Genomic DNA, 14,819 nt, shown 5'->3' on the forward strand with positions numbered 1-14,819 from the left:
GGCAGTGAGGGCTCTGTCCTGCGCTGGATTTAGCAGCTGTTGCCTCATCCTATTCTGAGAGATTAGCTGGTGGCACAGAGTGCCTTGCCTTCAAGAGAGCCATTGTGAGTGACAGGTCAGAAGAGTTTCGTCCAACCCCTGCATTTAGGCTGAGTGGTTTTCAGCAGAAAGGCACTCTTTAATGCTCAACAGGAGAGCATCTGGTTGCAATTTTGAGTAATGCCTTGGAAAGCCTGTGAATTTAGTTTTCACAATTAACAAAAAAGCTTCCAAAGAAGCAAATTATAGTGCGGAGGATGGAAGTCTTCAAGACACTGGCTACTGAAGAGAGAGATGTTAAGGCCCCATTATGTTTGACCTGAATAAAACTGGTCACAGAGCAACACACAGTCTGTCGTTCCATGTCCTAAAAAACTTAGACTTCAGGCACACTGGTTCTCTCAAAATTCAACATATTTTTGACAGTGCCGAGTTGAAAGATTATTTGCAAATAGCTCTCAAATAGCCAAAAAGCACAGTTGGTTTGCACAGCACTAGCTATCCACGCCTTATCAATGGAGCTTGCGGTGGCTGGTAGATCTCCCACCACCACACCTAGAGGATATTTTATGATGACACTGCTTGAATGTATGTCTCAACAGGGAGGGGAACCAGGCCCAGGCCACAAGCCAGATGTCTTGAGAAATAGAAAGTGGGAAATATAGCACTTGGAAGCAAATTGGAACCTTTGGGGTTAAAAGTAACGCTTTGGCTTGTATACAATGCACAGGTGCGAAAGTTGTTGACTGCAGAGCATAAAAAGATGGATGGGCTGCGAGATGGGGGCGTCGGCACCCAAGAGCTTTTGCTAGCAATGAAATAAAGCTTTGTTTGAAACTTTGATACTGGTGTCTGGTGAAAATACCTAACCAAGAGATGAGCTACAGGGAGAATCTCTTTCTTTTAACAAGTCCCATCACCACTCTCCACCACTAACCTCCTGCTCACCTTTCTGGTGAAATTCCATTTAAGTTATACAGCAAATATACAGGAAAGTCTGCCCATTAAAAGCGCTGTGAAATAATGGATAACACATCATCTTTAATACTACAAATACTTTTCACTGAGATAAACTCCTGGATTAGAGGCTTTTCCCAAATCAATGACATAAGGCCCACAAAGTTATCCATTGTTGGTTTAGAAATAATAGAGATGGCATTTTTGGCACAGAGCAGCTCCTAGTCACTGGAGTATTAACGCCAGTCACAGTAGAGGAACAGCTTAGTATGAAAGCTGTAATGTCAACTCACAATACTGCATACAGCTCCTATTTCCACCACATTCTCTCTATAAAAAAATCTAAACTCTGTAACCCCTCCCCAAATTTTTCAGTGATCATTCTTTGCGCAAATTAAATACACTGGCCAACATCCAGACTAACTAACTCAGTATTGTTTCATGTGTGAAATATTTCATGTGTGTATGCTGGTGTCATGCAGGGGAAGCTGGGAGATGCCCATCAGCGTGCAATCATAGCTGGGGGGAGTACTGCAGTTATGGAACTGGCAGCAAGCGAAGGAGGAGCAGGTACGGACCTCCATGTTAGGGCTGTGTAAGCCCTCAATTTTAAAGGGATTATGCTGTGATTTCGGACACCGAATCGCATTTTGAGCATATCTCTACAATTTCCAGCGATCTCGCTCTTCCTTCTCCAGTCCTCCATATCTCCCAAAAATATGTTCCTGAGTTCCTCAGCCTGCAGGGACATATTCTTGGGAGGCAAAGAGGAATTGGCAAAAATCACCCTTTCCCCAGTGTATGTGCAAAACATTATTCAGTATGCATGGCATTAGTCGATATTGGCCACTGCTTCTAATATGCAAATCTCAGTTTACTTTCATTGAAGACAATGTACAGTACAACAGTGTTCTTCATTGTAAGGCCCACATCAACCTTATGTGACTATGACTAGATGTTTACTGGGCCTGTGTGAAGCTTCGGACAAAGTTGAATACTCTGCACAGTCCCCCGGGCACCATGCAGAGAAATCCATTCCCACCATACAATGCTCTGCTTTAAGGAAAATGGGGACCTCAAGAGCCCCTGCACCATCTGAGAAGGCATGCAGAGAGTGCTGGGAAGTGTAGCCTTTCCCAGTGCTTTCCTCCTAGAGCTCTTAAAAGAGGGCTCCATCTCGTCACCCAGCACTGAGAAAAGCATGGTATTGTGTAGAGGTCAGCAGTGAGAAATGGCTCTCAGACTGAAGGTTTTTTTGCCCAAGCATCCCCTACGTGCATAATAATGGATCACTGGCCTACAACATGTAGATATGTTTGATAGGTCCTACTGGCTCAGTGTAGAGCCCCATTTGTGCAGCACAAAAAATGGAAAGATGTGCAGTGCACATCCCTTTTCTATGTACACAGCTGCCCTCATCTTTGAAGTGAATGAGGCAACCCTTGCAAGTTGGTGAGCTCTGTGTATGTACCCAATATTCAGATCACTGGGTCAGGCTGCTTCTCTGTAGGTGGTTTAATAGCCTGCTAAGAAGGGATTCTCAGCAGTTTCTGAAGTTTAGCCACCCTAAAGGAAACATTGTGATAGGCACACTGGGATCTGAAAAAAGGAAAAAAAAATGTGTATGTGTGTGTGTGAGAGAGCGCGCGCTGTATTTTAGATCCTACTGCGTAAACAAATGCAATGTATTACACAGTACTTAATCTGCAGCCATAGAAAATTAGAATATGCTATATGTAGGATATTCTTGCACACAATCAGCTACAAAGGGTGCATATTAACCTACTATTAATTATGTGATCCTTTTATTATAAAAATAAAAAGATCCCTAGATTGGCATATTTTTTCTCATCAATTGTCAGCAGAGAACAAGCAGAGCCAAGCTTCTCACTGTAAAGAAGATAACTTAACAAGTTCACCTGCTTCTCGACACAGCTAGAAATCTCTGTGGCACTTGAATGGAGCAAGGGATCCTCAGGGCCATGAGCCAGCTAGCACTTCTGTCTGGAAGCACAATACCATATAAGGGCAGGATCCCTGGTTCCTCTCTTTTATCAGAGATTATTGCCTCCAGAACTGGAAGGGGGAGTCTGTAGAGGTCCCAGGGGGTATGAATCATGCAAGAAACTAAGCACGACAGCATCTGAAACAGCTGCCTGCATAAAGATTCCTGCTGCTTATCATTCAGAATTATCCTCTTAGCAATAAAGTTTGGATATACTGCCTGACTATGCAAGTCCAGACAGGAGTTCTAACAGGGCATCCAGGGAGCTTTCCAGATTAACCCTTACCACAATGTCACAATGGATCTGCAAAGTGTGCTTCCATACTTCCTATGTTGTGACACCGCAGTCACCGCACTGACAGCAAGGTGCAGTTCACATTTCCGATGCCTTCTTTAGGATTTTATTGCCATGTTACAGTCTTATAATGTCACATGTGTGGAGCAAATAAAAAGATGTATTTCCCCACGGTGGGAGTTTTTGCAAGACTGCTGCCGAAGCATTTTACCGCTGTTGAGCGAGTAATCTGGAAAGTGCCCAGTAGGGGGAAAGTATGCAGTGTCCTTTTCCCAAACATTTTCCCAAAAGGGAAAATATTCCCAAAAGGGCAATATTCAGACTAAGGCTGAGTCAAATGTTCATAGGTGAACATTGCTGGTGCAAAAGGGGAGTTTCAGGCGACTTGAAATGTTCTTCAAATGAACAAAAGCTTGTCTCCTTTTTTTAAACTTCCACTCCTCTGCCCCTCTCAGCAGCTGCTTTGATGCATATTTTTTTTAAAAGGAGGGCTCCACTTCTTGTTGGCTGCATAATTAATTAGGGATCATCTAGCCAGGATGATGATGCGGTACTACCACATATCCAGATTTGGCTAAATGATTACATCAGACAGCCGTCAGGGGCGTAGCAAGGTTGGAGTGGGCCCAGAGACAAGATTTTAAAATGCCCTCCCGCACTGAAGCTCAGCTCATGAAGTAAAGAAATCTTAAATGAGACTGAATAGTAGTAACAAAATGCATAGTAAATAAAATTTTATACACACACACACACGACACCTATGTGCCACAATAGAACATCATCCTAAATTATTTTTTTAAAGGTTTTGTAAATCGTGGACGATTATTATTATTTATTCAATTTCTATACCGCCTTTCCAAAAATGGCTCAGGGCAGTTTACACAGAGAAATAATAAATAAATAAGATGGTTCCCTGTCCCCAAAGGGCTCACAATCTAAAAGAAACATAAGATAGACACCAGCAACAGTCACTGGAAGTACTGCGCTGGGAGTGGACAGTGGACAGGATGATGCAAGTCATTTAATGGTACTAGAGAAAGACATGCTGTTCTGGTAGCTCCAAGTCATAACACTCACATCAATTTTGGAGGATGAATACAACTAAAGGAAGCCCAGGCAGGTGTGTGGCTGGGGGAGTCAGTCATGTGACTTGCCTCTGGGGGCCCCCCAAGGTAGTGGGCCCCCAGACAACTGTCTCCCATTGCCCTATTATAGTTACGCCCCTGCAGCCAGTTCAGAGTAAAGGCAATGCTTTTCCCAGGGTGAGGATCATTCATTCACTCTGAATGGGAGAACATTTTCAACTTGTTTTTCAGCCCCCTCCAAATTATCAACAAAACTGGGGTGCATTTCACATGGAAATTTTTTTCCACAAACCTTCCCCATTTTGGATCAGCCCTAATTCAAAGCCAGGCACAAGAATCCTTTGGTTTGGACTCTAGATCCTACAACTGCAGAACAACTTCAAATATTCTTTTCACAGAATACTCAGTTCAGAGCTTTATTTGAGATTTAACTCAGTCCTTAAGAAACAATAAAAACCAAAGGGGGTGAGTATGTGCACTATGCATTCCCTACTCTGTTGCAATGAAGCATAAAACATAAAACTTCTGGGATTGAGGATATAGGCACCCCAGGCATAGGATGTGACTTCCAAGTAAGTGTGAGCCTTTGGACTTTTCCATTTAGAAACTAAGTAGTGGCTTGGTTTAATATACAATGAAAGGCTGCTGATAATATATTCAGTCAACTCGCTGCCTTTCATAGCTCTGATGAAAGCTTGTGTGGATTACACACAGTGACATCCATGTGAGTTTGCAAAGCACTGCTCGGTCTCTGCAAAGCAGCCCTGCTTCACTTTGGGGATCACATTGCTTTGGGGATCACATCACATTATGAAGAATCCCTTATGTGATTCAGCCCCATTTGGGGGGACTTGCTTCACTTTGGGCCCTTCAGCCCTCTGAAGTGAAGCTTTGTCCCTCACAAACTATTTAAGGGGACTAGACAGAGAATAGAAGACAAGTTGTTTTCTAGCTCTTCACTTCCGGCTGCTGACTTCCCCCCTTTCCCATGGAGTCCTGGAAATGATGCAGGTGCTCCTGGAATTTGTAGTCTTCTCTGAAGCTGCAGCAATGGCCACAGCCTCAGAAAAGCCTACAAATCCCAGGAGCACCTGCAATCAGTAGACCATGAGAAAGGGAAAAAGAGACACTTTACAAGTTATGCTGGCAGAAGGCAGCTGCCTGCTCCTTCACAGCCAGGAGATAATAACAGAAAAGCCCCCTGCCTCCTGCCTGGTCCCCATAAGTAGTTTTAAGTGTGGGGCCAAAGTGAAATCTTGGGAGCCTGCAGGCTTCAGCTCTGTTTGCTTCACTTTAGTCTGAACCAGACAATGTTCTGCTTCAGGCTGAAGGAGGCTGAAGCTGAATAGGCCCTCAAAGCTTCACAAAGCTCTAACAACTGCTTTGGGAACAATGAGTTTCCTGGTTCATCTAAAAGGAAGTAGGCACCAACCAGGGGCCAGGGAAGAAGAACTGCCACCATTATTCCTCCTGTCCAGGACCTTGAACAGCTTCGTGATAAGCAGAAATATAAGTGCCACTTGTCTCACTGTAATGGAGGCGCTTCACCTGTAAAACTTCTGCCCGATACAGAGCCTCTCTAGGTAAAAGAGCTGACTCCCTATAGCCAAAATAAACAGGGGAGTATGGGGTGGGGGTGATGAAGGGAGTGGGAGATGGACAGCAGCTCAGTCTGCCATGGCTGCATAGAGAAGCATAACCCAATCCTACCCTTTTGGTGCTTCTCATTAGGACTTCAAGGCTAAGAGACACTAATGAGGGAACCAAAAAATGCAGATGGGCATGATGGTGTGCTTCGAGTCCCAAGCTTCAGTTCACTGCTGTATCTCATATCTTCATATCCCACTCCTAAGCCCTTCTGAAACCTTGTGTTTAACCAAACCAACATTTAACCAATTCACAATCCTATTAACTACTGAATGTTGTACACTCACCAACCACAACTGGCAGGACTTTCATGGCTTTCCTTTCCCTGCCGTTGATTTTAGCTGGCTTCCTTTTGAGTCCTGCATGTGGCGGATATCTGAGGTGTGGGTAGGACACAGTCTGAATGCCATTGTTCATGTAATCCCTGGGTAAAGAGCACTCAGAGCGAGCATACAGGTTACACTCCTCCAGTTTGATCTCAGTCTGGTTCCTCTCTATGATGGGCGGTGGGCAATACAGCCTCCTGTTGCCCAAGTAGATGCTGCTCTTCAGCTTGGCCTTCCGAGCCTCCTCCCAACGCCGGAGTCCCTGGAACATGGCACAGTAGAGGACCAGCATGACAGGGCAAGGAATGAAGAAGGAGCAGATAGAGGAGTACACAACATAGTTGTTATCCTCCAGCTGACACAAAGTGGGGTCGCGGTCTGGAACATTGTTGAGGCCAAAGATGACTGGGGAGGCTACAGCAAGAGCAAAGATCCAGGTGGTGGAGATGAGGATCAACTGCCGCAGGTCAATCTGACGCCGGTTGTAATTCAGTGGAATGGAAACAGCAATGAACCTGGATGACAGAGAACAGGATCAAGCGGTGTGACTCCTTGTGGGAGCTACTTCAACTGGCGATGCTGACCTAGAACTTCTCAGACTCTATGGCCCAGTTAAAATGCATCAAGAAACCAAGGCTTGTTGACACAAAAGTGAGCCTGCACAAGCCTTGGGCTTATGAGCTCCTCCCATCTTTCCTCTTCATGAGCTAAAGGAGACTGAAAACATCCGCTTCTGCTTTTGAACCAACCATTACTTGGGGAACTGTGTCTGAACCCAGGGAACTGTGGTTTATTTAAACTGTGGTTAGTAAAGAAACCAGAACATCAAGCCACAGTAGTGTGTGCAAACAAGTTTGACCGTTCACGAGCTTGAAATGGTTTTTGTTTTTTTTTAATATTTTTTTTAACCTTTACTCCCTTTGGGGGAGTTCCTGGAGGTGGCATGGCGGGGGGAGTCCGCGAAGGTTTCCCCTCCCCCCACCAGCCTTCCTCATGCCTCCATTCATCTGTTCGGGCGCTCTTCGGCCGGTTTTCGGCCTTCACCCAGCGGCCGTTATGGAGGCCATGTGCGCAGGCCTGTGGGTGGGGGGTTGAGGGGGGCGCTGGACCGAATTGGCCTGGTTGGATTTGAGGCCGGTCCGGCTTTGAACCGAACTGGGCCAGCCGGTTCCATGCACATCCCTAAGGCACAGTTTGCTTTTGTTGTTTCAACTAACCATAGTTTGAATGGTTCCCCAAGTTCAGCTGTAATAAGGAACTGTAGTTTATTCAAAATGAAAGTGGAAACTTTTAAGCTCCCCCTCTTATACATAAAGGAGAGAGAAGGGGGAGCACACGAGCCCAAGGCTTGGGCAGGTTTGTTCATGATACTGTAAACCATGGTTTAGATAATCCTCTGGGCCCTATGCAACCCAATAAATTGGGCCTATGCAACCCAACACCAGTGCCTGAATGGGCTGAGCCATCATAGATGTAACACTACAGCTTTTGTATTTTCTTCACGTCACTTCAAACACATTTCTTTTAAATGTTGTCAGCCCACACATTCAGTTGCCAGTTATTAAATGTACAATAATCAATTGTTGAGAAATGTACATGTATCTATGAACCGAGCCATGTTCTGTGAAAGATGCAAGAGAGTCAGAGATTGAGAAGCTCTGAAGCATACAGCATGTCTTTATGGATGTAAAAGATGCCTCTAGTCTTGGAATAATGACGTCTGAGTGTTGATTGTGTAAATAAACCCTGAGAGTCGGAATCCCAGACAAAGGCTCTGAATATGGCTTCCTCCTTTTGTAGGTGGACAGACTCACACACTTGGGGGTAGTTAGGACCAGGGAAAAATGTTTGTGGAAAAATGCCTATACTACACTGCATCCTCTAAACCACTTATTCTGAACTGGTAGTACATTTAATTGTGTACTACTGTATTAGTATTTTAATTGTGCATTGTTTTGATTATACTGTAAACCACTTAGGGATTATTTTAATGAAAAGCAGTATAGAAATGGAACAATAAATAAATTGATAAATAGATAAGGAGAGCCCTGCCCCTTCCTGGATCAAACCAAGCCTCACTCTCAAGTCACCAGGGGTTCGCGGCTTACTTTTCCTCCCAAGTAGTTCCATTGTCTGTCAAGCGTCTGGCTGTGAGACTTGAAGGGCCTCCATGAGCCTGCGGCATCTGTCGGATTGAGGACTTGGAGGGGAACTGCTAGGGCCTAGAGAACCTTGAATCCAGGTACGGGATGCCTTGGGCCGGGCCACTTCTTATGGTTGTGTGCAAAAGGTCTCCTCCCCGACCTCTGTCTCAGAGGTCAGTGGTGGGCTATGCTCTCCTGACTCCAGAGGTTCTGATGATGGACTGGCTGTGTGAGTTTCTATGCTCTCTGAGAAACCTTCAGAGGTCTCAGCCCTGCGGGTCTCTGGGTTGATGTCTATAGCTTCCTCAGGCTGTGATTCTTCACCTGAGGATAGTTTAGCCGCTCTCCCTCAGGTCCAGAATCAGCATTAGGATGAACTCTGGCAGCTTTCCTCGTGCTCCATTTTCACTGGGAAACTTGTCTCCTCAGCCAGCAATTTTCTCTCAAAATATTGTTTTCCAGAAAATTGCTGCTCTGGGAGCAAACCACTCTTTGAGGGAGCTGCAATTTTCACAGTAAAAAAGGCCCAAAGGGAAAGAGTAGCCCCCACATGCACACCATCCTCCCAGCCCAGCTCAGGGCCTTGTTCATCTGATTTGAAATGATAAATGGATCAGTTCTGGGTTTAAGCCAGTATTCTGAAGATGCATCAAGTACTTTGTGTAGTTTGGCCCTCTGTGTCAGAGAGTTTACTGTACACCTTGAAAGAAAACACTTGTTCTGTCATTGTGAGCTGCTGTTTGGGATTGCAGCCTCATTTGGCTATGGCATGGCCATTCAGGTGATAGTTTATTCTGTTGCCTTTTGATCTATAAGCAACACAGCAAAGAGCAAGAAAGGAGTGATTCAGAAAAGAAATTGGGAAGGAGATGCAAATTTTTATGCCCAGAATTATCTGTGTGAGTCAGAATCCAGAGATTTCCCCTCCCATAGAGTTGCCACCTGCCTGATCTCAATCTGTTCTGGTCAGATTATCCTTCATCAGTCCAGATTTTGTCCAGCTCAGTTTCCATGTTAAGCAGTGAATGATATTAAACGTATATGCATTTAAATTCTTTGACATATGTAAATGCCAGACAGCCAGTGTCTGTTTTTCCTTTCAAGATAAAATGAAAATCCAAATTCACTTCTTCGTGTAATCCTAATGTGACGATTATGTAGACAAATTAGAACTGTTGGGAATTCATTTTGCCATGCCCACTTAATTGATATGGCCATTCTCTGCTGATTTCACAAATGTGAAGGCCATTCTGACATACACACACCTGAACAATAATAAGGGAGTTTAAGATCATCCACTACATGGCCTGTACTGTCCCACAGTGAGCTATTATTAAGTACATATTTCGTTCTTTTATCATAACTACAGTTTCTGCCACCTGTAGTTGTGGTCGATTCTACTGGAGTGGGATTCTACTGTAGTCCCAAGGGTAGGGGGAGGTGGTCTGCATGTGTCATCTGTGACCTTCAAATGGGCTTAGTTAAAATGATCTAGAGCCAAGGAGAAATAATGTCAACCAACTGGAGTACATCCTCCTACTGAGGATTAATAGTCTTGCTGAGTATCATTTTGCAGGCTACAATTATTAATCCAGGCTTGATGTCCTCAATAAAACATTGATGTTTTACATATATCATCTGCCTCATGAATTCTGTAGTTGAGGTTTAGACAAGGGAGTAGAAGTTTACAAGCTTCAGGCCGATTCTTTTTAATAGGCTGGTTGCTACCAGTTTATATAAAATTCAACATTTTCCAGAATAATACACTGTATTCTGTACTACCAGTTGCAGATTTATAATAGTTCAGGAACGTTATAAGCAAATTCCTGAACCAGCAACAGTTCTGGAGGCCAAACAATGTCACTCCGTCATGCAGCATGCCCACTTCCTAGCCTGGATCAGGGCCCTGTTAATCCAGTTTTAAACTAGATTGTCTCTGATGTTGTTTAACATCTACATGAAACCACTGGGAGAGATCATCAGGAGATTTAGTGCAGGGTGCTATCAGTATGCTGATGACACCCAAATCTATTTCTCCATGTCAACATCATTGGGAGAGGTCATAACCTCCCTAAATGCTTGCCTGGAGGCAGTGATGGGCTGGATGAGGGATAACAAACCGAGACTGAATCCAGATAAGACGGAGGTACTTACAGGGTCGGAACGCAGGAGATGGGTTTGATCTGCCTGTTCTGGATGGGGGGTCACACTTCCTCAGAAGGAACAGGTGCTCACTCTGGGGGTGCTTCTGAATCCAAGCCTCTCCCTAGTGTCCCAGGTTGAGGCAGTTGCCAGAAATGCCTCCAATAAGCTACGGCTAATACGCCAGCTGCGCCCGTTTCTTGAGAGAGACGACCTCAAGACAGTGGTACATCTGCTGGTAACCTCCAGACTGGATTACTGTAATGTGCTCTATGTGAGGCTGCCCTTCTGTAAACTACAGCTGGTCCAGAATGTGGCAGCCAGGTTGGTCTCTGGGTCATCTCGGAGAGACCATATTACTCCCATATTGAAAGAGCTACACTGGCTGCCAATATGTTTCCAGGCAAAATACAAGGTGCTGATTATAACCTATAAAGCCTTAATCAGTGTGGGCCCTGGGTATTTAAGAGAACGACATCTTCATCATGAACACCGCCACCCATTGAGTTCATCGTGGGAGGTCCATCTGCAGTTGCCACCAGCTCGTCTGGTGGCTACTCAGGGACGGGCTTTCTCCACTGCTGCCCCGAGGCTTTGGAATGCCCTCCCTGCTGAAATAAGAGCCTCTCCAACCTCCCCATTTCCCCCATCTCCCCATCATGAAATAAGAGCCTCCCCATCTCCCCATCATAAAAGCTGTCATTTAAAGTCTTTAAAGACATCTGTTCACCCAGGCTTTTAATTAAGTATTGTTTTAATACAGTTTTAAAATATTATTTTAAAATTTTTAAATTGTTGTAATGTTTTAACTATTTTTTATTCTGTTGTTTTGAGAGGAGAGCTGGTCTTGTGGTAGTAAGCATGACTTGTCCCCTTAGCTAAGCTGGGTCTGCCCTGGTCGCATCTGAATGGGAGACTGGAAGTGTGAGCACTGTAAGATAGAGGTGTGCATGGAACCAGCTGGCCCGGTTGGGTTCGAGTCCAAACCGGGCCAGTTCAGTCAGTCACTCCCTCGAACCCCCCCCTCCGTTTTGTTCTGCTTGGGGGGGTTCTCGAATCCCCCCCAAAATATATTTTTTAATCACTTATGCCCTCTGGGGAACTTCCTCTAGGTGATGGTGGGGTCCGTGGGGGTTCCCCCTCCCCCCACTTGCCTTCTTGCCACCCTAACCAGCCCATTCGGGCCTTCTCCCTCTGGCGCAGTGGCCATTTTAGAGGCCACCACGCCTGCGCAATGCACTTCTGTGTGCCAAAGAGCTGGCCAAATGGCCGGCTAGGGTGGCAATGAGGCCGGCGGGGGAACCCCGTGGGACCCCCCCGCCACCTAGAAGTAGTCCTCCGGAGGGGGTAAGTGATTAAAGAACAAAAAACAATTTTTGAAGGGGGGAAAATCGCAAACCCCCAGTAGGTTTCAGTCCGAAGTTGGACCAAACAGTCGAACCAAACTGGTTCGACGTTGAACACGTTCGACATTGAACGTGTTTGCATAGTACTACTGTAAGATATTGCCCTCAGGGGATGGAGCTGTTCTGGGAAGAGCAGAAGGTTCCAAATTCCCTCCCTGGCAGCATCTCCAAGATAGGGCTGAGAGAGATTCCTTCCTGCAACCCTGGAGAAGCTGCTGCCAGTCTGTGTAGACAATACTGAGCTAGATGGACCAATGGTCTGACTCAGTATATGGCAGCTTCCTATGTAACTAATGTTTTACTTTTTCTGTTTTTACTTTGTTGTAAACCACCCAGAAACCTACGTTTTTGGGGGTATAAAAATATGTTAAATAAAAATAAACTAACTATAAACAACCCACTTCTGGCCCACTTCCAAGTGAAGGGCTTTGTCACAGGTAGTTTGGCTCCAAGAGTCAATTCTCCCATTATTATTCTTCTAAACAGAGAATGGCTCTTCTCTATAAAAAGGACACATATAAAGATAACACAAGCATCTGAGTAGTATATATTTTGGCCCTGGTGCACAGCACTAGTTTCTAATGCATGTATCGGTGCCAAGACACATATTTAACACACTGCGATTGTACTATTAAGTCAAGAATCAGTGACAAACCTTTATCTCCTACTGAGCTCTATGGTGGAGCATGAACATAAATCTCATTTTGTGAACAATGGGCAACATTCAGAGAGGCACCAGCACAAGCCATTTCCTTTCTAGCTTCATCTCAGCAGCTTGCTGCTGCCCCCTAAAAAGCTGATCCTTAGGTCAAGGAACCTTTGGCAGCACACCAGGATGAGACAGGAGTGACAGCAGGGGAGGGGGATACCCTGGAAACTGGGTGGAGATAGCTTCCACATAGGAACATAGGCAGCTGCCATATACTGAGTCAGACTATTGGTCCATCTAGCTCAGTATTGTCTACACCAGGGATTCTCAACGTTGGGTCCCCAGATGTTATTGGACTTCAACTTCCATAATCCCTAGCCCCAGTGACCTTTGGTTGGGGATTAAGGGAACTGAAGTCCAATAACACCTGGGGACCCAACGTTGAGAATCCCTGGTCTACAGAGACTGGCAGTGGCTTCTTCAAGGTTGCAGTCAGGAGTTTCTCTCAGCCCTATCTTGGAGATGCTGCCAGGGAGGGAACTTGGAACCTTCTGCATGCAAGTATATAGGTGCTCTTCCCAGAGTGACCCCATCCCCTGAGGGGAATTTCTTACAGTGCTCACAAATGTCTCCCATTCAAACACAAATGAGGGTGGATCCTACTTAGCGAAGGGGACAATTCATGCTTGCTGCCACAAGACCAGCTCTCATGAGTATCTACCCATTTCCTGGGATCTCCCCGTCTGTTGCCACCCATGCCAGATCCCAGGCTGCAGAGGGATCCTCTTGCATGATCACCTCTTGCATGATCACCACTCTGGATGCCTCTAAGTCCATCCACTGTGCCATACTGGCTCATAAATATTACAAAACTAACATGAGAATCAGCCCTGAACCTGAGATGGTGTGGCTTCAAGCTCAGGTCTGGCGTGAAGGCAGCCAAGGGGATGGGAAAGATATGATCCCATCTGGATTCTAGAGAAATTAGGGAAGCTGGGAAATCCTGACAGCTGCAATCTGGGATTAGTGGAGATGCTTACCGATCCACGCTGATTGCACAGAGGTTGAAAATAGAGGCTGTGCACAGCATCACATCCATGGTCATCAAGGCATCACACACGATTGTGCTCAAGGACCACACACCTCCCTGGAACTGAAGACAAAAAGAGAGCATAAACCATGAATGTACTGTATTTCGATAGTGCCAGCCACTACTTAAATGCCTCCCCTCAACTCCCATCCTCAGTTACAGGTCTATAACTCAGAGAACTTATCTAAAGTTCTAACACTGGCTCTGCTGCTTTTCTCTGAGAAGATCCTTAATGGTTGACTTTATGAAGATGGCCGCCATTAAAGTTCCCATGTTGCTTGAGTTGCCACGGGGAGATTTAAAACTTCTGATAAAGCAAGAGGAGAAGTGGCTGCAGTGTTTTCTGCCGGCTCCCTCACTAGATCTCTAGATGCTGGGAAAATGAGCCCTGGCCTGCAGGAATCCTACAATCTACCATGTGTGCAGCACGGTGCATTTAGGGATCCCTCTATGAGTTAGGTGCTCTAGGCGTCCAACTCTGTGTATGCCTGGGCTGTGTGCAGCCCGAGCATACACATGACCCTGACACCGGGGTTAAGGGCGCACCTTAGGTGGGGTGGAAGTGCTGGGATTGGGAGCAATCCCAGTGCTCCACACGAACAGCCTGCCCTAGCCTGGGTTAGGCTGCTCATGAATAGCCTTATTGAATGGTTGATCTCCAAAGCACCAACTCTTGGTGGAATAAAAGCATCCCAGAATCTTCCATGGTCACCTTAATTTATATTAACAGGAGATCTCAGAAAAGTCTGCAAAATCTGGGATTGTCCTAGAAAGAAAATAAATAAATTAAAAAAACTGTGCTAATGTCAAGTAATCCCTCTTCTGCTGTTGCTAAAATCTCCCCTGGGATGACGTTCACACAGGTGGATTATTCACACCTCTTAGGCCACAGCTTCATTATCCCTTAACTTACAACCTGACTTCAGGGTCAGCTAGGGAAAGGTTCACATTGCCTCAGCAAAAGATGAGGAGCTCAAGTTCACATGGCCTAAATAACTACTTAAGCATTAGGAGGGAACACAAGAGACCCCACG

The 14,819-nt window shown here is 45.4% G+C and overlaps 1 protein-coding gene and 1 long non-coding RNA gene across 3 annotated transcripts in view; one reads left to right on the plus strand and one right to left on the minus strand.

Annotated features, from left to right (window-relative positions):
- Positions 1-14,819, plus strand: part of LOC128340770 (uncharacterized) — a 50,742-nt gene that overhangs the window by 11,399 nt on the left and 24,524 nt on the right. The gene's annotated exons all lie outside the window — the stretch shown is intronic.
- The window catches only part of DRD4 (dopamine receptor D4), a 60,688-nt gene that overhangs the window by 5,359 nt on the left and 40,510 nt on the right, over positions 1-14,819 (minus strand). Inside the window, exons 2-3 of the mRNA XM_053286398.1 lie at positions 13,736-13,848; positions 6,316-6,869 (exon numbers count right to left, since the gene is read on the minus strand). Coding sequence (XP_053142373.1) covers positions 6,316-6,869; positions 13,736-13,848 — 667 coding nt within the window. The remainder of the gene's footprint in view (positions 1-6,315; positions 6,870-13,735; positions 13,849-14,819) is intronic.

This window comes from Hemicordylus capensis, chromosome 1 (assembly GCF_027244095.1).
Source record: "Hemicordylus capensis ecotype Gifberg chromosome 1, rHemCap1.1.pri, whole genome shotgun sequence".
In the NCBI taxonomy this organism is placed as follows: Eukaryota; Metazoa; Chordata; class Lepidosauria; order Squamata; family Cordylidae; genus Hemicordylus; species Hemicordylus capensis.